Here is a 24,808-nt window from a genome sequence, read left to right on the forward strand (position 1 = left end):
TCTAACTGGGCTCCCATATCCACTTCTGATTCATTCTTCACACTGTAGCAAAAATGAGCTTTAAGGCAAATCTGATCATATCTCCTATTTCAAAGCCATGATTGCCCTTGTTGCTGCTGTTGTGTGCCATCGATTTGATTCCGACTCATAGTGACTCTATAGGCCAGAACAGAACTGTCCCATTGGGTTTCCTAGGCTGTAGTTTTTACAGGAGCAGATTATCAGGCCTTTTCTCCCACAGAGCGACTGGTAGGTTCAAACCAACAACCTTTCAGTAACATCGGAGAGCATTAACCCTTGGGCCACTAGGGCTCCTTTGATTGTCCTTAGGATGACAAAAGCCAAAATCCATTTTAAGGTCTTCAAGATTTCTGCCTATCTCTTCAGACTGATACTAATCTCTTTCTTCCTCTTTTTGGTCCAGCTCTCAATATTTACCTAATCCACGTCCAGCCTTTGGTTTTACCTTCCTCTAGTCCAGGGTGTCCCAACCTTGGCATTATTGGTAATTTTGATCTGATTACTTCTTTGTTACAGGGGTTTTCTGGCACATTGTAGGATGTTTAGCAGCATTCCTGGCTACTAAACCTGCTAGGTACCAGTAGTAATCACCCTTCCAGGCATAACAGCCAAAAATGGCTCCAGACATTGCCATATGGTTCCCTGGAAGGACCAGCTCATCCTCGATTGAGAACCACTTGTAGCTACTTCTGACTTTAGGTCTCAGATTACTTTTCCAGCAGCTCTTTTCTGAATTCCTAGACCTGTTATACCCTGCTCTTGCATGCCGCCCTTAATAAAAGCCAGTGCATATAGACTTAGATATTCAGAATCTGTCTTCCCCCCAGACTATAGTGTGAGAGCACAGGTACCACGGATGACTTCTTTACACATATGTGATCAGTACATAAGCACATTGCCTAGAACAAAGTATGCTCTTAATAATCAGCCTGGAGCAAGATAATGTACAAACAGAAAATTCAATATATAATGTATGTTTTGTCCCACAGAGAGAATAGTGACACCTACTACTGCATGCTGTTTAATGATGAGGTGCACACCTATGAACAGGTTATTTATACTCTTCAGAAAGCTGTGAACTGTACACAAAAAGAAGCCATTGGCTTTGCGACCACAGTAGATCGAGATGTAAGGAATTTCATTTTATTATATTACATAATAAATTGAACTTTTACTAATGATACATTATCCCAGAAAATTGAGTTAGAGGGTATATATAGCTAGGCTATTTTTAAGTTCCATTTAAACATTGGCCCAAGTGTATATCAGGTATAAATGCCATTGCCGTTGAGTCGATTCCAACTCATAGCGACCCTATAGGACAGAGTAGAGCTGCCGCATAGGTTTCCAAGGAGCGGGTGGTGGATTCTAACTGCTGACCTTTTGGTTAGCAGCTGAGCTGTTAACTATTATACCTCTAAGTTATTGCCAGATAGGAAGTTTAAAGAGGAAACATAGATACAGTTGCCCTCATTCTAGCCAGTGATTAAAAATTTTCAGTTAGGAAAATTGAAATTACAGCAGTCTGGAAGAATAAATGTTGTGATATTCAAGGAAATATGCATATTGGTGGCTTGAGAGAGTTAAGATAGCTTTGAAGGAAAACATTTTGATTTGCTTTTCATTGATGAATAGGATGAACATTGTAAATATTAAAATTGACCATAAAGTTTGTTTGCTTACTGGTTTAAAGCTTCTTAAAATTGAATATAATATTTTTAAAAATTGATTTTAAATGTCTTGTTTATAGGGGCGTAGGTCTGTTCGATATGGAGACTTCCAGTATTGTGAACAAGCAAAATCAGTAATTGTTGTAAGTAATTTTAAACATGACTCCATTATTATTCCTTATTCGTTTAAAACTTTTCCAGGTTTTGGCATTTATGAACCCTTTTTTCTGGACAGTTATACTAGTGAAACAGAATAGAGTCCAGAAATAGATACTAGTATAATCTAGAATATCTAGGAGGCTACAAATACATCCTAAGGTGGAACGAGAACTTCTTAGTCAAGATGAGACCCCCCAGAAGTTAGAAAAAAACTATACAAGTTTTTTGGCTATATAAAAAATTTGCACAGCCAAGTATTCCATAAGCAAAGTCAGTAGACAAATACATGATTTGGAAAACCTGTGTCTAACACAGACGATAGACAGTTAATATTTATAATAAAGAGAATGTTCTGATAGATTACTGTGCAGGGAACAAGCAACAAAATAGAAAAATGAACAAAGAATTTGAAAAGGCAGATCATAACAGAGAAAATCCCAGTAGCTAGTATACATGAAAAGAGGCTCACTCACTCATAGTCAGTAAAATAACAGATTTCATACCAATCAGAATGACAAAATTGAGTGATAAAATATCTTGCTGACAGAGATGCAGAGAATAAGAATTTTAGAATAAAAACAAATTGTTAACAGTATTTTTGGAAAGCAATCCAGTAACATTTATTAAACTTTTACCTCTCCTTGGAATTTATCCCATAGAAATATAAGCACCAGTAAGTGTATGTACAGAGATGTTCAGTAATGCTTTTATGTAGTCACAGAATATTGGAAACAAAATAAATATGAATTACCTTCTCTAGGGGATGTTTAAATAAACCCATACTATGGATTATGCAGTTATTAACCAAAAAAAAAAAAAAATCAGTTAAAACTGCACAGGATGATCTGAGTACGTTTATGCTGAGAAAAGCAAGATGCACAGAGATATTTACAGTATCCCATTCCTATAAACCAGACTAACAAAAAATCCTTTATAACTGTCTGCATATGTAATGTATATACACGTAGAAAATATGTACTGAGTTAACATGGGTTATGGGATGGAATGAAGGAAGGGGTCAAGAAGATCCAAGCAAAAAGCAGAACAGGGAAAATCATGTTAAAAGTCTTGATAACATGATTACATGAGGTTAATTATCAAATAAGTGTATAGTTTGCATTAAGGAATTAGTTTAAAGACATAAAGCATTTTTAAAATCTGTAATTAATATAGCTGATTTTCAAAAACAGAACTGAAGATTTAGGTTATTCTTAAGCTATAGTGTCTTACCTTTTTTCAGAATTCCTGAGAAATAGTTACAGCCTTCTAGAAAATTAGAGTCTGAAACAAATAAGGCAAGCTATGTGGTGTTTTTTTACATGCATACAGGAAAAACCCTCCAGTGTTGATGATCATGTGGATATGTTAACTAAAAATGTTAGCTTTTTTCTGCCAATAAAGTAAACTTTTTAAGCATTTTTTTCATCTTGCCATTTCTTTTTAAGAGAAGTACCAGTCGACAGACAAAGCCACTCAAAGTTCAAGTTATGCATTCATCTATTGTTGCACATCAAAATTTTGGTTTGAAGCTTTTGTCTTGGCTGGGAAATATTATTGGATATTCAGGTAGGTTCATAAAAGGTTGTGTTGTTAATAGTTAAAAATGAGCTCATATGCCCTTGTAAGAGTTTTTTTGAAAAAATATCAAATGAAGTAATTTCTTGTTTTAATTTTGCATTTTATAATGCTATTTTGGAATACATTTTTACACAAAGAATTCTGTCCCAAATTTTGTCCAATAGGATTTTTTTAAAGAATTCTGTGGTCAAATAAATGCAAGAAACACTGGGTTAAACAATAGTAGTTAGACTTTTTTGTTGCTGTTTTAGGTGAAAGTTTACAGCTCAAGTTAATTTCTCATTCAGAAATTTATGCACATACTGTTTTGTGACATTGGTTGTAATCCCCACAATGTGACAGCACACTCCCCCTTTGCACCCCGAGCTACTTTTGTCCATTTGTCCAGTTCCTATCCCTACCTGCCTTCTCATCCTGCCTTTGGGCAAGAGCTTCCCGTTTGGTCTTGTATATTTGATTGAACCAAGATACACATTCCTTACGTGTATTCATTTTTTTTTTGTTTTATATGCTGTCTGTTCTTTGTCTGAAAAGTGGGCTTCAGGAATGGTTTCAGTTCTGGGTTAGCAGAGTGTCTGGGGACCGTAGTTTTGGGAGTTCCTCCAGACTCTGTCAGACTGTTAAGTCTGGTCTTTTCCTGTTGTGTTTCCCGTCAGGGTGGTCATTGCTGGTAGCCAGGTACCATCTAGTTCTTCATGTCTCATGCTGGTAGAGTCTCTGGTTCATGTGGTCCTTTAGTTCTTTGGGCTAGTATTTTCCTTGTGTCTGGTTTTCTTCATTCTTCTTTGCTCTGGGTGGGATGGGACCAATGGAAGTAACATGCAATGTGAATCTCACAAACTCAATAAAAGAACCACCACTACCCCCTTTTCCACAGTGTCCTGTGGAATTAGTGTTCCACTGACTAAACTGGAAAATGCCACTGTAAATAAAACCTAAGTGATTCCTGGTTAGCAGTTTAAAAAATAAAACTCTGATGTTGATAACATTGTTTTAACTCCTGCAGGTTTTGGTTACCAAAAATCCTACTGATCTATATTTGGTCTACAAATTTTTCTTCATGTAATGGTAACAATTACGAACCCTCACATCCAAAGCCCATAAGTACAAGATTGGTTTATGACTTTAAGGGTAAAATAGGAATAGATCTAAGCTCCCTCTCACCTGCCGTTCTTCAGGCAAGAAAGGCAATATGGATAAATGACATTCTGATGTTTACTATAAAGAATATTCCTAACACATCTGTATGAAAACACTGTTAGAGCATTGCCACACTGATCTGACAGGTGGAGAAAGAAGATATGCAGGTGTGGAAATGTAGGAGAACATATTTGCTGGCCTTTCAAATGTCTTTCCAATTATTTTTCTTGGCCCCATTTTGTTAAATTTTAGTATTTTCCATTGAACATCTGTATGCTAAATACTGTGCTATGGTTAATGAATAGTATCAGTGAGGCAATTTTCTGCTGAAATTTTTCTTTGGAGTGTTTATCACCAGTAATTTAAAGAACTTAGCATCTATTATTTGGTATATATGTAAGATTTTCTCTTTAGCTTCTTAACTGATTTCCATTTGCTGACTTTTGTGTTAAAGTTATTCCATTTTTTTCTCATTATTTTCCATGCTTGAAGAAGACTTAAAAAGAAGTCTAAATTTTAAAATACGGAGCAAAAAGTTATTAACATTTTGGTTATTTTAATGCTTATGTTAACATTTGAAGAGCTTTTTACAAGTTTAGCATTTAGAAGATGTAGGAACTTGTCTTCCAGGTCCTCTGGTAGATGGTAGGTGCTCAGTGGATTTTTGTTTAATTGATGAAGAACATTTTGTATAACATTAATAAAATGCAGTGATAAATATTATAATATGGAGGTTATACATTCTTTTTAAATTTTAGCACAATTTTACTTTATACCTACCTTCTGTCATCATGGAATATGTAACAGCTTTACTGTAATAGGGTTTTATTAGCAAAAAGTGCTTAAAAGATGATACTTATTTCAGTGGTTCTGCTTTAATTAAATTCTTTAAAGCATAAGAGGTTATTGCCTTTCTGATAGGCATGTATTTGGTATGCTGGAGCAAGTGTTGGTGTATAATATAAGACATGGAATTTTTTCCTTTTTGTGAAGTTATTAACAAATACTTAATATATTTACTTTTTCTGATAAATTTGACCTGTAATAAAACATATGGCACTCTACAGATCCAATTGAACATTTCTGCTAAAATGCCACTTTATTTTAATATTTGAAGTTGCTACCTCATGGCTCTTTTCTTTCTGTCTTAAGATGGCCTTCGCCGAATTTTATGCCAGGTTGGTTTACAAGAAGGGCCAGATGGTGAAAACTATTCTCTTGTGGATAGATTGATGCTTAGTGATTCCAAATTGTGGAAAGGTAAATCTCTTACGTACTTTCAAGCTTTAGAGAAAGCTGTTTAGATACTTGTGATGTTAAAAGTTTGTTTTTTGTTGCATTGTGTTATGTTTTCCCCGTTTGGGAAAATATTTTATTTATGCTTTTAAAGATTGGCATATGCAATCTCATTCTTTGGCGGCAGGGGGGTGAGGAGGACAGATTTTTTGAGGTCTGTGAAATTAAAAGCAAGAAATGTGATAAAACAGAAATGTATTTAGTGTTTTTCTATATGTTGAATATTTTGTTAGAAAATTATACCTTAGGGGCTGAGAGTTGAAAAAGGGGAATCATTACTCAATGGCTGTAGAGTGTTCGGAGTTGGAGACGGAAGAAGTTTGAAACTAGAGAGGTGGTGGTGGTATAGCATTGTTAACGCACTAAGCGCCACTGAATTATGCAAATGCTTGTATGTTATGTGAACTCTACCTCAATTTAAAAAATAGTTTGAGAAGCACTGCCCTAGGAAATGGCAGCGCCACATAGAAGGAACTTATATCCCTAAATGACTGCATAGAGCAGCATGACCTGGCAGCTTGGAACATTCCTCTGGAACCGTTACATGAATAAGAAATAAACTTTGTTCTTTAGAAAGAAAAAAAATACACATGAAGAGTTTTGCTCGAGACTTAAAATATAATTGATCATATAAAAACTTTGGAAATGTAATTTTCGGCATGTTTGGTATATCCTTATCTTATATATCCTGATCTTTTTCTTATCAGGTGCTAGGAGTGTGTATCATCAGTTGTTCATGAGCAGCCTACTTATGGATTTGAAATACAAGAAACTGTTTGCTGTTCGTTTTGCAAAAGTAAGTAGTTTCTCAGTTTTGGAGATTAGCAAAATAGGTTATATGAAGAGTAACTATAGCCCGTGATATCTGTTACTGGCGACTAGTAGTAATATGTTTTGGTTCTATGACACTTCAGAAATGACCTCTTTTTATCTTTTATTAATAGAACGAAATTTTATCAAAGTAGGGCTTCGTTTGCTTATCACCTCTCATGATGATAAGAATATTCATCTATGCAGTGTCCCTTTCTTTTTGTGTAGTTTAGAAGGTGATATGAAATGATAAATGAAGAATATAAACCTATGCCATTGTGAAATCATGGTATTGTTCTTATTAAAATTTGTGTAAGAAAAAGATAGTCTTAGTTTAAATGACATTTATACATAGATTCTGATTTAGGAATCATGAACTCTATGTTGTTAATATAATTGAATTATGTTCAGCTAACTGCATATTTTCTATTTGCCTGAATTAGAGATTTGTTAACCCAGGAAACATGTAAAAAACCATTTGGGCATCTCTTTCAGAAGACATGTCTGTGTTCCCTCCTCAAACCTCCTGAAGCAGATTCCCCAGGAGTGGGGCCTAAGCATGTATGCTCTGACAGGAGCCACCCAGATGATTCTGATAGGCGTCAGAAGTAATGAGAGTCTCATTTCATCAGAGACGATGAAACCCTGTTGTGGTTTAGCCCCACCAGTGTATGGCGACATCCCAGGTTTTTAGTAGCTGTTACTTCCTACTGTGGCTCACAAACTGCCATTGTGCTCCATAAGAGTGTAGTAACTACAGTGAATCAATATTTATACGGGGTGTAAGTTTTAGGAATCAGTTCTCCTTCTCATAGTAATGTTATCTTACTGACTTCCTCCAGCACTGACTTTTCCTTATAACCCTTAAACATTTGGTCAATGTGGATTAGAGGTGAATCTCCCCCTTGTTGTTTAGAATTACCAGCAGTTGCAGAGAGATTTTATGGAGGACGATCACGAGCGAGCAGTGTCGGTGACTGCTCTGTCTGTCCAGTTCTTCACCGCACCTACCCTGGTGAGTAGTGCTTGCCTTTTCTTTGTAACTGATAGCTGGCACTCCTTGCCTTTTTTTGCCTTCTTAATAGAACTATGAGCGTTTGCAGTATGATTATGTGACAGATGACCACGACAGAGAGTTTTCAATCGCAGACCTCTCGGTACAGATATTCACGGTTCCTTCACTTGTAAGTACTGAAAGACTTAAGAAGAACTTTGTTTTCTGTTGTCTTAATCATCTAGTGCTGCGATAACAGATATACCACAAGTGGATGGCTTTAACAAAGAGAAGTTTATTTCCTCACAGTAAAGTAGGCTAGAAGTCCAAATTCAAGGCGTTGGCTCCAGGCGAAGCCTTTCTCCCTCTGTCACCTCTGGAGGAAGGTCCTGGTCTTCAGTCTTCCCATGGTCGAGGAGCTTCTCAGGCACTTTGCTCCTGGTGCTGCTTTCTTGGTGGTATGAGGTCCCCCTGTCTCTTTGCTTGATTATGTCTTTTATCTCTCAAGAGATTGTCACAAGACATAATCCAATCCTGTAGGTTGAGTCCTGCCTCACTAACACAACTGCCGCCCATCTTCCCTCATTAACATCATGGAGGCAGTATTTACTCTACATAGGAAGATCACACAATACTGGGGATCATGGCCCACCCCAATTGATAACACATTTTTGCGGGGGGTATAATTCAATCCATGACATCTATTAATAAAAGTAAAGCCTTAAAATAATAGTGACCTAAGATCTGTATTTTACTGAATAAAATATTTCATTAACGAGCAGTCAGAAGTCAAGACACCTTCAACCATGCTAAAACATATCTTTGAATATCAAAATAATCTGGGTGGAAGTCATTTGGAAAAAAAAAAAAAAGAACAACTTCCTGCTGTTAAAATTAGTATTAAAAAACTTTTAATCCTTACGCTCTCATAGTCCTTCCCTGAGGTTTTGAACTGATGAGGATGAATTAAAAATTAAGTTGATTGGTTTAACAAATTTGATCCGAGATGTTAGAATCAGACAGCATACTGTGTACCATCTCACAGTTTGAGAAAGCCCATTGGTAAAGGGAGAGGTAGCTAAGGCAGTTGAATCAGAATGATTGAGTTGCTTTTACTAAGCTTCACTAGTAGCTCCTGCAGACATCACTGTGTTTTAGCACTGTATAGTAATTAAAACTCATGTTTTAATTCACTTAACAAATATTTATTAGGTACCTGTTTTTTTCACAGTTCTAGGCTTTGGGAATGTAATGGTGAACAAAAACAGACGAGGTCCCTGCCCTCTTGGAATTTACAGTAGTGGAAAAGACTCATATACTTAGTTAATTAAAACTCTGAAGAATTACGTGCTTTAAGAGAGAATAATAGGGAGAGCTGGCCTTTTTCACAGTTCAGAGAAGGTTTCCCTAAGAGAAATCTTAACACTATAGAAGTGGATGGACTAGTGAGGGGAAGATGTTCATGTTGAGGGACCAGCACTTGAGAAAGTCCTGAAGTAGGGAGGAGCATTACCTATATGGGGAACAGAAAGAAGACCACTAAGGTTGAAGATCCTGGAACATGGACTGAAGTAAGACTAGAAAAGTAGGCAGGGACCAAACTGTATAGATTTAAGAGCATTATATAGTTATTTTACTGACCAGATGTGTTTTCTAGGGTTTTGTTATTTTTGATTATTTTTTCCTCAGATTACTTTTATGTTTAAGGATATATTTTAGTGCAGTCTAAGCTGTTTCATTCTGTTGTATGTGGGGTCGCTATGAGTAGAAGCCGAGTTGACAGCACCTAACAGCAAAGCTATGTGAAGCCCACTTGTCCATTAATAAGATATTATAAGCCAAATTAAGGATTTTGGTTTTTAAGAGCATGGGACGGCGTTGAAGAGCTTTAAGCGACACTCAAATCATCACAGCTGTGATTTTAAAAAATCACCGTGTTTATAATTGGGGGAATGAATTGGCAGGAAACAAAAGTGAACGTAGGGAAGCCAATTAAAAGCTAATACAACAACCGAGAGAAGAATTGATAACTTGAGCTAGGATGGTGGCAGTGGATCTGAGTTGTGAAAGATATTTAGGTACCAAAATCTATAGAACTGGTGAGATGTTAGGTTTGAGGGATGTTGGGCCTGATGACTGATTGGATGTTGGGTTTGAGGGAGAAGAGTAAGGATGATTCCCAGGTTTCTTGCTTGCAGCTGGGTGGATGTTGTGCCACTTACTGGTGGAGAGAGTGATGCTTTCAGTTTACCAGGGTTGAGTTTGAAAAGCCTGCGAGATGATCCCATGTGTATTTAAACCTTTCCTTGCATTATTTTCCCAAAATTTAATTATTCTTAGGCTTTTTTTTCTTTAAGATGAACTGAAATCAATATGTCAGCTACCAAAAAGACCACTTTGGGATTTTGACTGAAAAGACATTGTATTTCTAGATTACTTCGAGAAGAACTAATGTCTTTGCAATATTGAATATTCCCATGTGGCAACATAGTTTGTCCTCAATCATTCAAGTGTTATGTTTTTGGTAAAAGTTTTATAGTTTTCTTATTATAGACCTTACACATTTTTAAAATTAAGTTTATGTATTTTTGATGCTATAGTAAAATTTTTACATTTTTTAACTGGTTATGGCTAGTATGTAGAAATGCTACATATTCATCTTGTATCTATGTAGTCCTCTTATTAACCTTTCTTATTCTAATACTTAGTGTTGATTCCTTTGGAATTTCTAATTGTCTGCAAATAATCATTTTTATTTTTTTCTAATATTTCAACTTTTGTTTCTTGTCTGTCTGCTTTAGATAGAACCATTTCCTTCATTTATTCAAAATATTTATTGAATGCCTTTTTTAGCTACCCACTGCCTTGGGCACTGGTATAAAATACAGCAGTGAACAAAACAGACGCTAGAGCCTGCTCCTGTGGAACTTATAGTCTAGTTGTGGGGAGACAGGTACATAAACAAATCCATAATATTTTTTATAAGTCAAGTGTTGATGAATGTTACAAAGTAGAAAAACAGGTTAAGGAAATAAGAGAGCGGTCATAGAAGGCCTGTCAGAAAGGTGATGTTTGAGCAGAGACCTGAAGGAAGTGAGAGAGTGAGTGTTTTGACTAACTGGTGGAAGAGCCTCCTAGGCAGAAGGAATAGCAAATGCAAAAGTTCTAAAGCGATTACGCACTTGGCATTTTGGTGGAAGGGACCAAAAGGAAGCCAGTGTTGTTAGAGTAAGTGAGGAGGAGGATGTCAGTGATAGCATTCACTGTGAAGATAGGGTAAAGGGGGGAGTGGGCAGTGCCAGAGCACAGAGGGCCTTGCAGGCCATTTTAAGAACTTTCGTCTTTTACGCTGAGTAAGATGGGAAGACGCATGATATCTAGGACCACTCTAGATAGCAGCAATGTCTTTATCTGGTCACTGATTTGAATGGAAGTCTCTCCCAAGTGTTTTAATCTCGTATTAAAAGATAGTGTTTGCTTCTGGTTTTGATAAATACTGTGTCGTGCGAAGGATATTTCCTTTTGTTCCTAGTTTACTAAAAATTATGTTGGTTTTATTTATTTTTTAATCAGAATTAAATGTTGATTTTTAGCGAATGCTTTTTCTCTGTTAGAATCTTTTTTTCCCCTCCCTTTGAGCTATTAATGTAACAAATACACTTATTAATCAAAGAAGGAAAAATTACATCTTAGACCTATTAATGTAATAAATTGTATTAGATTTTCTAATTTTGAAGCATCCTGATATTGTGTTATATAAATATTACATAGCCATAGCCATGATATATTCTTGTAACACACTGGTAGGCCCAATTTGCTAATATTTTGCTTAGAATTTTTATATACGTAATCACAAGTAAGACTGGTCAGTGTTTTTCTTCATGTGTATGTGTGTGCTTTATCAGATTTTGGCTCTGCAAAATGAACTGGGAATATTTCTGTCTATGCTCAGGAATAGATTAAATAACATGGAATATCTATTCTTTGAAGATATAATTAATCTAAACTTAGAATCTTTTGGAGGTTAAATCTTTTGGAAAACCTTTTCAATTTCATCTCATCCATTCAGGTTGTATTCTTGAGCCAATTTTTTAAATTTATACTTTCCTTAATAGTGGCTCTTCCCCTTCACAGCAACTTGATTCCACTTACAAACTTAATGCACATACTTCCTCCCTTTCTCTAGGACAGCAGACATACTTCAAAATCACCTGTGGAACCTTTTAAAAGTAGTTTTCTGCTGCCATTACTTGCCTGCTACCTCCTCCCCTGTCCTCATTCTTCCCAGAGTCATAGCCCCTAGAGATGGGCCAGGCATGTGTAGTTTTGTTTTATTTTGATCTTTTTAAATTTTGTCGAGATATATACAAAAAAGTGGGCATATGGTAATTGTATAGACCAGTGAATTTTTACCCACCCATGTCACCAGCATCCCAGAAGTAGTGTCCCTATTCTCCCCAGAAATAACTCTGCAGAAATAACCATTATCCTGTCTTCTAACACTGTAGATTGTTTTGTCTGTGTTTGAATTTTATGTAAATAAATTCATGTGATATGACTCTTTTGTACCTGGCTTCTTCCACTCAACATTATGGTTTTGAGTAGATCATTCATTCTTATTGCTATGTAGTATTCCATTGTATTACTATACCACCTTTTATCTATTTTCCAGTTAGTGGGGTTTTCCTGTTTTGTGCTATTAAAAATAAAGCTGCTTTGCACACATCTTTTACTAGAAAATAAGTACTCAGGTTTTGGGGTTCATACCCAGGAGTTTATGAGATACATATGTGTTCAGCCTTAGTAAGTTCTGCCGAACTGTTTTCCAAAATGGTTGAACCAGTTGGTACTTTCATCAACAATTTACGAGAGTTCCAGTTAGTTTCTGCACATTTTCACCAACATTTGCTATTATCAGTCTTTTAAATTTTTATGTATTAGTTTAAATTATCTCTTAATTTTATCTATTCTGGTATTGGCATCTCATTGTAGTTTTAATTTGCATTTCCCTGGTGATAATGAAGTTGAGTTCCTTTCTGTGTATTTATTGGCCCTTGGCTACCCTCCTTTGTGAATGCCTGTTCAGGTTTTCCACTGATTATCTTTTGGGTTGTCTGCCTTTTTCTTATTGATTTGTAAGAGGTTTTTTTTTAATACATTCTGCAGATTCTTTGTTGGGCATGTGTATTTACAAATATATTTTTCCAGGTTGTGATTTGTCTTTTCACTCTCTTAATAGTGTCTCCTAATGAATTGAAGTTCCTCATTTTAATGTATTTTATCAAGTTTTCTTTTATAGTTATCACTTTTTATATCTTGATTAAACAGTATTTGCTCATCCTGCAATCATAAAGATATTCTCCTGTGTTTTCTTCTAAAAACTTGCCTTCTACATTTAAAGTCCCGATCCATCTAGAATTTATTTTTGTGTATAGTATGAAGTAGGAGTCTAGGTTTTTTTTTTTTTTTCCTCCCCAAACGGATATCCACCTGATCTAGCTCCGTTTATTGAAGAGATCATCCTTTCACCTATTGTATTTCAGTTGCGCCTTTTATATATGTGGGTCTGGTTTTTGTTCTGTTGGTCTGTTTATCTTTGTGCTAATACCATAGTGCCTAAATTATAATAGCTGTATAGTGAGTCTTGATATCTGATAGTTAAGTCTTCCAGCTTTGTTCTTCAGGATTACTTTAGCCGTTTTTGGTCCTTTGCATTTCCATATAAATTTTACTTGGGAAGAATTGATATCTTTATTCTGTTGAGCCTTTCAACCCATGAACTTATATATTCCTTCACTTATTTAGTTTTAAATTTCTCTCACTAATGATTTATAGTTTTCAGTATAGAGGTCTTCTCAGTCTTTTAGATGTATTCCAAGATATTTGATGGTTTTTGATGGGAAATTGGATCATTTTTTAAATTTGACTTTGTGTTTGCTGGTATATACAAAATATAATCATTTTTGTATGCTGCCCTTACGTCCAGGAACCTTCTAAATTCATTTTGAATTCTGATAGTTGATAGATTCTTTTGAATTTTCTGTGTATGTAGCCATATCCTCTATTGTCTGTGAATGGTGACAGTTTTGATCTTATTCCCCATTCTTTGTGTCTTTTATTTTCTTATTGCACTGGCTAGAACCCCCAGTACAGTGGTGGATAGAAGCATGAATCTTTTTCTCATTCCTGATCTTTGGAGAAAAGTTTTTAATGTTAAACCATGAAGTATGATGCTTTGCTGTCGTTTTGGGTTTTTTGTTTTTTAGGTACTGTTTTTATCAGATTATAGAAATTAGTTTTTATTCCTAGTTTGTTATAAGGTATTTTGTTGTTGTTTTTAATCATGAACAAATGTTTAGTTTTCATTCATTCATGAAAACTACATGATTTTTTTTTTAATCCTGTTTATAAAATGAATTATGTCAGTTTTCTCAGGTATTAAATAGCACTCTTATGTTAAGAAAATAAAGTGATGTATTATTCTTTCCTAAATTGCATTATTTAGTTTATGCAACCTCATTTGTAAAAGATACTAGATTGTAATTTTTCTTTCTTGTAACATCTTTGTCAGGTTTTGAAATTAAGACTCGCTAGTAAACTGGAAAGTATATACTCTTCTTTGTTTACTGGAAAAGCTTTATTCCTTCCTTGAATGTTTGGACGAATTCACCAGTGTAGTCATCTAGGCCTAGAGATTTCTTTGTGGGAAGGTTTTAAATTATCAATTTAATTTCCTTAATAGATACAGAATGATTCAGATGTTCTGTTTCTTTTTCTTTCCCTTTTCATAGCCTGTGGGTTTTTTTTGCTTTGTTTTATTTTAGGAATTTATTCATTTCTTTTGAATTTTCAAATACATTGGTATAAAGTTGTTCCTGATATTGGCTTATTTTCTGTTTAGTTACCTGTACAATATGTAGTTTTTTGTAGCATTTTTTTAAGTACTTTTCTAAAATTCCTGATATTGGTAAATCTAAATTTTTCTTTTTTTCTTGATTTGTCTTGTTAGACATCTATCCTTTTGGTTTGTTTGTTTTGGTTTCCTTTTCAAAGAACCAGCTTTTGGTTGGTTGATTTTTCTTTTTTTGTTTGCTTTGTCTCATTAGTTTCTGCTCATTTTTTCCATTTGTCTCCTTTTGGGGTTTAATTTGCTATTCTCTTTCTAATTTCTTGAAATAAAATCGAACTCAGAGAATATACTCTGGGTGATTTCACTTCTTCAAATTTTGTTAAGCCTTGCTATATGGCCAGGATGTTTTTAGTTTTGGTAAATGTTCTGTATGCACTTGAAAATATTGTACATTCTGTGATTGGGTGCAGTGTTTAATATGTTAGGTCAAGTTTCTTAATTTTCATTGTGCAGGTCTTCTATATCCTTACTAATTTTTGCCCACTTGTTCTGTCAGCTGTTTGAAGCATGTTATAGTCTTCCACAGGGCACTGGTGGTGCAGTGGTTAAGTTTGGCTGCTAACCAAAAGGTCAAATACACCAGCCACTCCCTGGAAACCCTATGGGGCAGCTCTGCTTTGTCTGATACGGTCACTGAGTTGGAATCAACTCGACGGCAACGGGTTTGGTTTTTTTGTTTTTATAGTCTTCTGCAATGATTGTAAGATTTGACTATTTCTCTTTTTAATTCCCTCAGTTTTTGCTTTATATAATCTTGAAGCTATGTGATTGAGTGCATACAAATTTAGAATTTTTGTACTTCTAGGATTAAACCCTTTATTATTAGGAATTACCACTTTCCATCTCAAATAATGCTTCTGACTTTGAAGTCTAATTTATCTGGTATTATAGCAACAACTACTTTCTTTTGGTTAGTGTTTACATAATATATCTTTTTCTGTTGTTACATTTCCAGTTTCTCCGTACCCTAATATTCAAGGTGTATGTCTTTTAAAAAACCTGTATTTAGATTTTATTGTTTATCCAGTCTGACACTTAGTATTTTAATTATATTACAATTCATTTAATATAATTACAGGTGTATTTGGCTTTATGTATACCATCTTATGATTTTTTTTCTTCTCCATTTAATCCAGCTGATTTGCTTCTTTTTCTTTTCCTGCCTTCTTTAGGATTAACCAAATATGTATTATTTCACTTTTCCCCTTTTTTAGCTTGTTTACGTTCATTCGATATTCTTTTAAGGGTTACTCTAGAACAGTTTTACTCAAAGGGTCAGTTCATGACAAGATAAATAACTTGCACCAGAAATTTGCTTCTTTCAGGAAAAATATTGCTATGATAGAAACGTCAGTATAACTCCTGTAAACAGTTAACTTACCTTTTCTTGTGTGCTTCTTTTCATAGCTGGCACAAGCGTTTCACAGGTTTCTGGTCCATGGACCATACTTTGAGTGGTACTGCCTAGAGGTTATAACATGCATCTTAGATTTGCAACAGTCTAGTATAAAATATTACTTTAGAAACAACTTTCTAGTGCTGAGACCTCAGGATACTTTAACTCTGTTTGCCCACCTTTTGTGTTATTTTTGTCATGCAGCTTAATTTATGTACATTTTAAATCCTACAAAATGTTATTGCTTGGCATATCCACATATTTGTCTTTTCCATTGCTATTCATCCTTTTTGCATTTCCATGTTCCCCTCTAGGAGCAAAGAATTATTTTTGATATTTCTTTTTAGTGCAGGTCGGCTAACGGCAAATTCTCTGTTTCTGTCTGAAAATATTTTTATTTCACCTTTTTTTTTAAATTGTGCTTTAAGTGAAAGTTTACAAACTAAGTCAGTCTCTTATACAAAAATTTACATACACCTTGCTGTATACTCCTACACTCCTACAGCAGTATCATTTTCCATCCCATAGTCCAGTCCAATCCCTGTCTGAAGAGTTGGCTTTGGGAGTGGCTCCTGTTTTGGGCTAATAGAAGGTCCGGAGATCATGACCTCTGGGGTCCTTCTAGTCTCAGTCAGACCATTAAGTCTGGTCTTTTTGTGAGAATTTGAGGTCTGCATCCCACTGCTCACCTGCTCCCTCAGAGGTTTTCTGTTGTGTTCCCTGTCAGGGCTGTCATTGGTTGTAGCCAGGCGCCATCAAGTTCTTCTGGTCTTAGGCTGATATAGTCTCTGGTTTATATGGCCCTTTCTGTCTCTTGGGGTCCTAATTCCCTTGTGTCTTTGGTGTTCTTCATTCTCCTTTGCTCCAGGTAGGTTGAGACCAATTAATGCATCTTAGTTGGCCGCTTGCTAGCACTTAAGACCCCAGACGCCACTCTCCAAAGTGGGATGCAGAATGTTTTCTAAATAGATTTTATTATGCCAATTTGACCTAGATGTCCCCTGAAACCATGGTCCCCAAACCCCTGCCCCTGCTACGCTGGCCTTTGAAGCGTTCTGTTTATTCAGGAAACTTCTTTGATTTTGGTTTAGTCCAGTTATGCCAACTTCTCCTATATGTTTTTTTTTTCTTAATAGATTTTATTATGCCAGTTCACCTAGATGTCCCCTGAAACCATGCTCTCTCTCCAAACCCGCATCCCTGCTACTCTGGCCTTCGAAGCATTCATTTTAGTCAGGAAAGTCCTTTACTTTTGATTTAGTCAGGTTGTGCTGACTAGTCTCCTAGTGAATCATTTTTGATTACTATGGACTCTCATATTGTTTCAGGCTCGAATGCTTATCACAGAAGAAAACCTGATGACCATTATCATTAAGACTTTTATGGATCATTTGAGACACCGAGATGCCCAGGGCAGGTTTCAGTTTGAACGATACACTGCTTTGCAAGCCTTCAAGTTTAGGAGAGTTCAGAGCCTTATTTTAGATCTCAAGTAAGCTTTTATTTAATTATCAAAACAGTTGCAACTTACAAAACATAGATGTTTATTTATTCATAGTTATTTTTGTCTTGTTCAGATATGTGTTAATTAGCAAGCCAACTGAATGGTCAGATGAGCTAAGACAAAAGTTCCTAGAGGGGTTTGATGCCTTTTTGGAATTACTGAAATGTATGCAGGTATGTATAAATTGACACATTTTAAAAAGGGAAGTCTTGATTTTTTTTTTTTTTTTTTAATTTTTTAATTGAACATCTTTCTGTCTATGTATTTTCTTCCTTTTGGGCACATTTCCAAAAGAGCAGTTTGGATGGCAATAGTTTGGGCCAAGAAACTCCTCTTTAATTGGAGACTCTTAGAAAGTTGTAGAGCAGATGAGATCCCAGCAAAGATTGTGGCATCTACTGCTCTTTTGTATTGCTAATTCTTTTGGTTACTATTAACATTCTTTCTTTGGCAATTGCAGGGTTTTTTGTTTTGTTTTGTTTTTAATATGTTCACACAGAAGTAGAGTTATTTGAGAAACAATTATGTTAATTTTTTTGTTTCCATATGTCTTTTTCTCTCCTTGTTATGACATTTATATAATACAGTATAGAACGTTTTTCCCTTCTGTTTAATCCTCTTTTTTGGAAACATCTCCATATAGAAAACAGAATCTAGAAGCAAGATGAACTAGTTTTTTTAACCAGTTTTAACAGTAAGAAAAGATAGGTGACATCTCTAAAAATCTAAGCAAGTACTATTGTGATTCCTTTAGCAGTTTTCTGACTTTCTTAAGAAAACGAATAAAGTTGATTTATCATTTTTAGAAAATATTCTAGTTCTTTGGAAACCATGGTGGCATGGTGTTAAGTGCTATGGCTGCTAACCAAAAGGTCGGCAGTTCAAATCTACTAGGTGCTCCTTGGAAACTATGAAGCGGTTCTACTCTGTCCTGTAGGGCCCTTACGAGTCATAATCGACTGGACGACAACAGGGTTGGTTTGGGGTTTTGCTTATGTAGTGGTTTTCATGGGTGTTTAATTTATTGTAATATTTACTTATTTTTTTTCTTTTGTCAGTGAAATTAATAGTTGCTTTGGTTATTTTGAATATTTGAGGGGTCTTATAGTCTGTATTATTTAATCAATTCCGAGAAGTCAAACTTGTGTCTAAAAAGTGATTATTCTTTTGTATTAAAACCTCTTTGTCTTTTTCTTGTTTTACTCTCTTTTAGGCTCTATGAAAACTTTTAGTTCCAGGTTAGGGAGTAAATATAAAAATATCTTTCTAGTATACTATAAAATATTAAATTTATAAAGTTTTAAAAGCCTGTCAAATTTCTTCTAACAATTTTTTTCATAGGTACAGACCTAAAAAGGAATTTGAAGGATTGTTATAGTAAAGTATATATTTTATTGTCTAAGATATAGAAGATTGCCTCTAAAATAATTTGTTCCATACTTCACAGAGATTTTTTATTTGTATTTTAGAAAATGTTATGTAAGCACGTAATTTAAAAAGTTATGACCTCTCATACTACTTGAAGCTTCCTGTCCAGACTCTTTGTTTTTATAATCAATGTGTATTTCTTCATTATTAAGTTTCTATATAAGAGAACGAATATAATTTTAATTCATATAAAACTTGTTTACTTCCGTTAAGGGAATGGATCCAATTACACGTCAAGTAGGACAGCATATCGAAATGGAACCGGAGTGGGAAGCAGCCTTTACACTACAAATGAAATTAACACATATCATTTCAATGATGCAGGACTGGTGTGCTTTAGATGTGAGTCTCTTATAGTAGGGGTCCCTGGGTGGTGCAAACTGTTAAGACCCTCAGCTCTTCTACTCTGACACACATGGGGTTGCTGTAAGTCAGAATTACTTAATGCCAACTGTTTTTTTTTTTTTTTTCATCCTCGGAGTGGCATGAAGTAGGAAGGGGAGATTCCTAGGTAAATTTTGAGATTTGGAGAAAATGATGGTGATCACTTAGCTCATAAAACAATATATTTTACCTTTCACCTATAAATTTAGTGAAGTTTAAAAAGTTAAAATGCTAAAGCCTTAGCAAAAAACTTGGGAAATAGATGAAAGACGAAATAATCCACAATCTCTCTTCACTAATGTAACTACCTTCATTTTTTTCATAATCTATTTTCAACTTTAGAAACCCTGGTGTAGCAGTTAAGTGCTACGGCTGCTAACCATAAGGGTCGGCAGATCGAATCTGCCGGGCACTCCTTGGAAACTCTGTGGGGCAGTTCTACTCTGTCCTATAGGGTCGCTATGAGTCGGACTCGACTCGATGGCACTGGGCTCGATTCGGTTCGTTATTTTCAACTTTATGCATATAAAAACAGTAAATTATAAATATGTCCAAAAATAGTTTTACTGTCAGTACATTTACCCTATGTCTTAATATTATCTTGGCCTACTTTTGGCCAAAAAAGACTGAATGAGAGTCTGTATAAGTTGAGGGGATCAGGGGAGGTTTTCTGTGTGTGAGAGTTAAATGATCAGAGAGTAAAGAATATTCTTCACTGAGAGTACAGGTATATCATGCTCTGTGCAGAAAGACAGCGTGGCTTTTTTGGTAGCTGTGAAAAGGCCCTGTGGCTGGAGTACAGAGGTTGAGAGTGGAAAAGTAGAGCATTTCTTCGCAGAGACTTGGAAGCCATGGAAAGGAGTTTGGATCGCACGTTAATTGAAGTAGGCCGCCATTAAAGGCTACCAAGCAGGGATACGGCCTGAGCTGATTGACAAGTTTCTTTTAAAACAAAAAACTGTGTAGACAGTGGATGAGGAGCCAAGAGTAGCAAAAGAGAATTTAATAGAGGGATGGTTGGTTGACAGTGTCTTGGAGGTAGTGGAGATAGAGCATAGTGGCCAGGTTTGAGAGAAGTTTAGAGAATGAAATAATGAGGAATGAGGGAAAGGAGAGTATTGGAATAACTTCTAGATTTCCACATCTGTACGGATAGAGGTGTCATTCACTGAGATAGGGGCTACCGGAAGAAGGACCAAGTTTGGGAAGGGAAGGTTGAGTTTGATTTTGCCCATATTGATACTTGACGCCAACATGTCCAGGGCAGATATCATTTTGAAAGATACACTGTTTTACAAGCCTTTAAGTTTAGAAAAATTCAGAGCCTTATTTTAGATCTCGAGTAAGCTTTTGCTTAATTATTGTCAAATTCCAGGTGCTTATTCAATGTTAAAGAAACCCAACCTTTTGAGTAACTTAACAGAAACCCTCTTTTTTTAGGAAAAAGTACTAATTGAAGCATACAAGAAATGCCTCGCTGTATTGATGCAATGTCACAGTGGTTTTACTGATGGTGAACAGCCAATCACACTAAGCATTTGTGGACATTCAGTGGAAACTATCAGATACTGTGTTTCCCAAGAAAAAGTTAGCATTCACCTCCCAGTTTCTCGCTTACTTGCAGGTAAAGCATTTCCCAGAATGAAGAAAAACCATGAAAATTACTTTTTAAATTGTTGTGTGTTGTTACTATGTATTTGATACTTACCATGAGCCAGACGTTTTTTCAAGAGTTTTACATGTATTACATTTAATCATCATATTGGCCTATGAAGTAGATACTATTATGGGCACTGGGCATGTACATACCAGCTACATTTTCCTCCCCTAGAAGTTTATTGGCAGGCATCTGACCCACTTTAGTACATTCTGGCATTATGGCAGATACTGGTGCAGCCGTCTAAAAACAAGGAAGTTTGCACCACATTTGAGCATTGAGAGCTGTTTGTATGAGGGGATGCTTCCTGGAGGAGCGATTATGTGAAACTTTATACACTTTTGGCTTCTATACAGCAAGATAAGGCTTGCAAGTATATTCACTATTTCCTTTGTGTCATTGGGAAGGTATGGTCACTAGCATTCGAAAATATTCAAGTAATTGAGTTATTTTGGGGGTGAAAACAGTTTGCAGTGCGCTTCCTGGGCCATGGTACCGATATGTACCATATGTGTGATGTACTTCATGGAATGTGGTACTGACATAACCCACTTGAAATTGGCACTCCATTTTTTCAAACAAAAAAAGTGCCAACAGACAATGATTCGATATCCATGAATCATTAGTGAAAAAACATGGCATCACCAAAAATTAAAAAAAAAAAATTTCTTCCAGTAAAAGGTTAAGGTCACTTTACAGGTAGGAGGATTGAGGCACAGATAGTGACTTGCATAGTGTGATACAGCAAGAAAGAGACAATTAGGATTTGAGGCAATTTAGCAACTGAAGACATAATTATAACCATTAGACTATGAGTTTTTTTTTTTGTACTTCTTAGCTGTAGATGCCACATGTTTTGTTAACTCACCTTCAAAGTCTGTGTTGTTCAATTCAGCCCAGCCTATCACTTAAGCAGTTGCGAATGAATCGAAACCACCCTGACTTTTCTCTCCCTCTTTTTCACTCTTTTATTGATAACTTTTTAAGCAACAGATCAAGAGGGAGTCCCAAATTGGGGTGATGGTTTTTTAATCAAGTAGTTGATTTATAAGCCGTTTGTAATTGGTAGAATATCTGAAGCTACTAGCTTGCAGTGGCAGAAGATTTTGAATATGAACTTGTCCATCGCTACAGATTCATTTCTTATGTCTAGGTATTCTTATCCTGCTCACACACTATTCTTGTTTGATTTTTAACTCTGGGAATAGAAAGAAGAGAACTTCTAAAGATAGATGATTTATTTATTTCAGTATTTTTAATTTATCTTAAATATGAGTCATTAACTTAATGTGTTGCGAAGGCATTTTGGGAGTGATGGGGACATAATGGAGAACTGGTGTCATTTCTTCCTTCAGTGTTGGGTAGAAGTCACCAGTGAAGTGATCTGAACCTGATACTTTCAATTTTTTTTGCAAGTTAGTAATTATGAATAAAATTTCTTTTATAGATACAGGCCTATTCAGGTTATCTATTCCTCCTTGTTTGAGTTTTGGTAGTTTGTGTCTTCCAAGGAATTGGTCCATTTCATCTGAGTTACCAAATTTGTGAGCATAGAGTTGTTCAAAGTATTCCTTTATTATCCTTTTAATATACATGGAATCAGTAATGACAATCCTGCTTTCACTTCTGAAGACTTTTTAAAATCATTCTGAGCATTGTCACATTATCCTGCTTATAGACCCTAACATTCCAAAAGTCTTTTGGGATGTTATTGAAATCCTGGTGATTTATGATACCTATTGTGGGAATTAGGAAGTGTTCTTCTTAGACATAGGAATATCGAAACAGTACAACAAATAACTGCCGAGAATGAAATTATGATTGTAAAAAGAAATATCTCTTATTCCTGTAACTTGTTGAGGCTCAGTTTTGTTTTCATTCATTTGTTTGAGTGCTTTGAACGTACTAAACTGTTGATCCTCAGCATAAGCAAGTGGCAGCATGATGTTGTGGAAAAGTACTGGACTAGAAGGCAGGAAAGTGGGTCGCGTCTCCAACTCAGCCGCTGATCTCTTCTGCATTTAAAAATCCGGTTATATGGATGGAACCTGACATTGATGGTTTATCCACCCAGAAAATTGTCAGTTCTCTGAAAAGATACTAATTTCTGTCTGTTCAGTGAACGTTTTTTAGCATTTCTGTCTCACAGTATTTGATAAACCTTGGCCTGAATGCTTGCAGTCTAATTGGAAAGCTAAGTAAATATACACAAAACAGTTCAAGAACAGCTTGAAATGTGTGATAGTGGAGTTTGAGTAGTGGATATTGAGAACCAGTTACTCGGATGAGATTAGTAATGCAAGTCTTCTTAAAGGAGTAGACCCAAGCTTGAGCAAGTGGCCCACAAAGATTGATAAGATTATAAAGAGCGTTCTCTGTTTAGGCAACAACATAAGAAGAATATAATCAGAATGAACTGAGGTCGAGCCATAAAAGAGCCCACTGCTGATGGGAATTAAAGAGACTTTGATCCTAAATTGGGAGTTCTGAGAGACTTCATTCTGAGGTCAGGATCAGTGTAGACCATGAGTGTTCGGACCAGTTTCTCTGTTCAGTTGCCAGAAGGATCTCTCACTACTATACTTTAAATTGTAATAAACTCGATGGCCCAGTGAAATATGACAGAATTGCCATAACTATGTAAATTGCTTTGGTAGTTACATAGCTGCTTTTGCTGTATTTGTGTATCTAGCATTTACTTCTGTACAGTTTCCTCGCCATATGTCGGTACATGTGATTAAGGCTCTAAGTGTACTTTTGATACAGAGATTCATAAGAATAACAGCTGAAAAGCTTCATTTGTGGACCCAGTTCATTTTACACATTCTCAAAGAGAAGGTAAAGAAGTTAGATATAAAGTTGAGTGAATATTTAGATTTTTCTTTTCCAAATGATTTTCACTTATAAAAATACTTTTTTGTTTGTTCTTCTGTGCAGGTTTGCATGCATTATTAAGCAAAAGTGAAGTGGCATATAAATTTCCAGAGCTCCTACCTCTAGTAAGTGGTACTGAGATTTGAAAGTGAATACCTACTTATTATGTTCTGTGTAGTTGAAATGACTTTAAAACAAAAAGTGTCTTAAAATAATTTCAACCCGTTTTATATAAAGCTTTTCTCCCTATCATCCAGTCTTCTTTATAACAGTTGAGATGTTTGTGGGTTTTTTTGTTTTTTTTTAATATACAGAGTGAACTTAGCCCACCCATGTTGATAGAACACCCTCTTAGATGTCTTGTGTTATGTGCCCAAGTACATGCTGGAATGTGGAGAAGAAATGGGTTTTCTCTAGTAAACCAGGTAAGTGTTTAACTCTATGGAGAATTTTCATTCCATTTTTTTGGCCTCTTTTTTTTTTTTTTTTTTTTTTATGAAGGCTGTAGTTTTCAATGTGCTTAGTCATTGAAAGTTAAATATCTATAATCAGATAGTTTAAAAAGACAAATCTATGATAAACCAAAAAATTTCTTCTGTAACTTGTAGTTTGTCAAGGAACAATATCAGAAGTAAAAATGAATGACAATGGTTTTGATTTTCACTTGAAATCAGTTTTTAGAACAAAGTTGTCTATTTAAAAAATAATAATAAAAATAGATTTCATGCTTTTAAATTGGGTTGAAAGTTAGAAATTCTGTTAGGTATCTCTGAAATTGAGGTTTTAATTTTTAAATCTCAACAAGGTGTAGTATGGATATTTCTTCTTTTTTTTGGTAATTATAAACCTACTAAAACAACCTTTTACTTTGTTGTAAGACCCAGAAAATTGGCTGCAAAATATGAACTATAGAGTGACCACTGTAACCTGGAAGTTTCCAATTAATTAATCTCTACTAAGGTCGTGTTAACTGTTAGGGAAACCACA

The 24,808-nt window shown here is 35.3% G+C and overlaps 1 protein-coding gene across 10 annotated transcripts in view; it reads left to right on the top strand.

Annotated features, from left to right (window-relative positions):
- UBR2 (ubiquitin protein ligase E3 component n-recognin 2) overlaps window positions 1–24,808 on the top strand; it is a 129,153-nt gene that overhangs the window by 46,698 nt on the left and 57,647 nt on the right. For 8 of the 10 annotated variants that reach the window (XM_023545647.2, XM_010587621.3, XM_023545640.2 and 5 more), the window contains 12 exons: window positions 1,011–1,149; window positions 1,772–1,834; window positions 3,296–3,416; window positions 5,721–5,828; window positions 6,572–6,660; window positions 7,760–7,858; window positions 17,303–17,466; window positions 17,552–17,651; window positions 19,120–19,248; window positions 20,731–20,914; window positions 23,885–23,946; window positions 24,136–24,246. In XM_023545647.2, coding sequence (XP_023401415.1) covers window positions 1,011–1,149; window positions 1,772–1,834; window positions 3,296–3,416; window positions 5,721–5,828; window positions 6,572–6,660; window positions 7,760–7,858; window positions 17,303–17,466; window positions 17,552–17,651; window positions 19,120–19,248; window positions 20,731–20,914; window positions 23,885–23,946; window positions 24,136–24,246 — 1,369 coding nt within the window. Of the gene's footprint in view, window positions 1–1,010; window positions 1,150–1,771; window positions 1,835–3,295; window positions 3,417–5,720; window positions 5,829–6,571; window positions 6,661–7,590; window positions 7,690–7,759; window positions 7,859–17,302; window positions 17,467–17,551; window positions 17,652–19,119; window positions 19,249–20,730; window positions 20,915–23,884; window positions 23,947–24,135; window positions 24,247–24,808 lie in introns of all 10 variants that reach the window. The other 2 variants (XM_003403912.4, XM_023545641.2) reach the window with 1 other exon arrangement.

This window comes from Loxodonta africana, chromosome 1 (assembly GCF_030014295.1).
Source record: "Loxodonta africana isolate mLoxAfr1 chromosome 1, mLoxAfr1.hap2, whole genome shotgun sequence".
Classification (NCBI taxonomy): domain Eukaryota; kingdom Metazoa; phylum Chordata; class Mammalia; order Proboscidea; family Elephantidae; genus Loxodonta; species Loxodonta africana.